This window comes from Berghia stephanieae, chromosome 9, assembly GCF_034508935.2.
Source record: "Berghia stephanieae isolate SIO BIC M18660-M18661 chromosome 9, UCSD_Bste_1.3, whole genome shotgun sequence".
NCBI lineage: Eukaryota > Metazoa > Mollusca > Gastropoda > Nudibranchia > Aeolidiidae > Berghia > Berghia stephanieae.
The window spans coordinates 19,433,829-19,436,328 of record NC_088368.1 but is presented as its reverse complement, the minus strand read 5'-3'; the positions used below and the strand labels follow the sequence as shown (position 1 = coordinate 19,436,328).

At 39.9% G+C, this 2,500-nt stretch overlaps 1 protein-coding gene across 1 annotated transcript in view; it reads right to left on the bottom strand.

Moving 5' to 3' along the window:
* LOC144979315 (uncharacterized) overlaps positions 1 to 2,500 on the bottom strand; it is an 11,171-nt gene that overhangs the window by 4,961 nt on the left and 3,710 nt on the right. Inside the window, exon 3 of the mRNA XM_078925946.1 lies at positions 1,535 to 1,713. Coding sequence (XP_078782072.1) covers positions 1,535 to 1,713 — 179 coding nt within the window. The remainder of the gene's footprint in view (positions 1 to 1,534; positions 1,714 to 2,500) is intronic.

The following is a 2,500-nucleotide window of genomic DNA, read 5'->3' as shown; positions in this document are numbered from 1 at the left end:
ACAAATCATGTGGTTGATGACTTGCTTGGACGAAAACATGAATATAGATCGCTCCCATTGTTATGGTTGTAATGAAGATAATCTCTAACCAACGCAAAATGTTGTCCATTACAGCAATGCTAAACCGAGCGTTCGGTTATCACGCCTGATTATAAGTGCACGTCGACTTAAAGGAATCTAAGGCGCTTAAAACAGTATACATGGGGAAACAATAAGCTCTTTGCATTTAGCTATATCCAATAAATGTTACCAAATTGTTTTATTTAAAAAAAAAAAATTTTAAAAATTCCCTTTATTCATCCCATAGGGGAAATTTGTCTCCATGGTCTATTCCAAGGGAAGACTGGAATAACCCAGGCATCAGTCACAGTGCAGCGCCGCAAATTGAGCTAAGGCGAGGTGACTTGCTCAAGACCACACAGCGCAGCGGCGGGTGATCGAACTCCATACCTTTCGGGTAGGAAGCAAAGACCGTACCGCTGAGCCACTCTGCCCCCTATACAAGGTCTCAAGCAAATGGAACACTTAACATGTAGTACAAGGCAACGCTGTAACATGCCAGAAATTCATTGAGTACATAATCTGAGTACGATGGGGGGAAATGTGAGTGTAAAGAGCTTTCTTTTCCAAGGATTCAACTTTGTGGGACTTGAATCATGGACCAACGGGTCAGGAGGCGAGTGGCACACAACACAAGACCACAAAGCCATACATTTAACGTGTGTGACCGTAGCCATCGTTAACATAATCGAAGTGACTATTCTCATCCCCCTAGTCTAGGATGCTAGTCTTCATAATAGTAGTCCACAATTGTTGTATGTTTAATGCAAAGGTTGTAATGCAGTAATTTTTTTAAGTTTCTTGTCACAAGTTGCACAATTAAAAAAAAAAAATCAATCAAATCCAAATCGCAAAAAGCCGGCGACGTTTTTTTCGGTAATCCAATCGGCCGGGGGGGGGGGGGGGGGGGGGGGAGGGGGGGGGGGGGATGAGAATAGAGGAAGCCTAACATAATATAGCCTGACACTGGAACCCACTAGGACATGCAGTTTGGTGTCATATTTAAGGTTTATGCTTGTCGAGTGAGTTGTCGTTAGTAGAGCTCAAGGATACAAGTAATTCCATTGGTTGAACTATTGAATACAACTCATGATTAGCGGCAAATTCTTTGTTTTTTTTTTTTTTGTGTTTTTTTTTTACCGCGCATTAACACTTACTCGCAAGCTCGTTGTGTTAGTGACGTGCTAAAAATAGATGATCTTATGAATATAAAGCTACGAAAGAACCCTATATTATTATTATATTGAGAACGAGAAGATGATTCAAAAGATAGTATGAGTATGCGCTCACAACATTGCCATCCGGAAGTATAACGGACCAACACATAAAACTGTGTGTATCCATGATCGTTTATAGTCTGGTTAATACAGTTCAATCAGCATTACTCATAAACGCGGATGGCAAAAAACAAAACAAAAAAACTTTAACAAAGACCCCGAGTGACGTCAACTCCATTCTATCTATACCAACGTACACGTATTTCAGGTTACATGGTCTCTTGTACGTGTAGGTCCCATTTCCATGGCGCAGGTTCTGGAACCAATCACCTTTATACGTGTCTCCGTTGGCGTATGTGTACGTGCCGGATCCTTCCTTCATGTCATTCACCCAATTCCCCTCGTAACGTGATCCGTCAGGATAGATGAACACGCCCTGTGAAGACAAATGGATTACATCAAAATGAGATGGTCAATGAATGACGTTTGATTTATAGATGAACACACCGTAGCCATCGTTAACTTATAGCCTGACATTGACCAAAAAATGACGTCAAAATGCCAGTCTTTTGCCACAAAATAAAACAAATCGTGAGTTGCATTCAATAGTTCAACCAATGAAATGACTTGTTTCCATGAGATCTACTAACGACAACTCACTAGGCGGTGCAAAAACCAAATAATGACGTCAAAATGCCAGTCTTTTTGGATTTCAGTGTCAGGCTATAACTTAACGATGGCTACGAACACGCCCTGTGAGGATAAATGGATTATATCAAAGTGAGATGGTCAATGAATGACGTTTTGATTTATAGATGAACACACCCTCTGAGGACAAATGGATTATAACAAAGTGAGATAGTCAATGAATGATGTTTTGATTATAAATGAACACACCCTGTGGGGACAAATGGACTATATCGAAATGGGATGGTCAATGAATGATGTTTTGATTTATAAATGAACACACCCTGTGAGGACAAATGGACTATATCGAAATGGGATGGTCAATGAATGACGTTTTGATTAATAGATGAACACACCCTGTGAGGACAAATGGACTATATCAAAATGAGATGGTCAATGAATGACTTTCGATTGATAGATGAACACATCTTGTAAGGACAAGAGATTATACTAAAATGAGATAAACAATGAACGACGTTTTATAGATGAACACACCCTGTGATGACAAATGGTTTATAAAGTAGTAGTATTCGTAG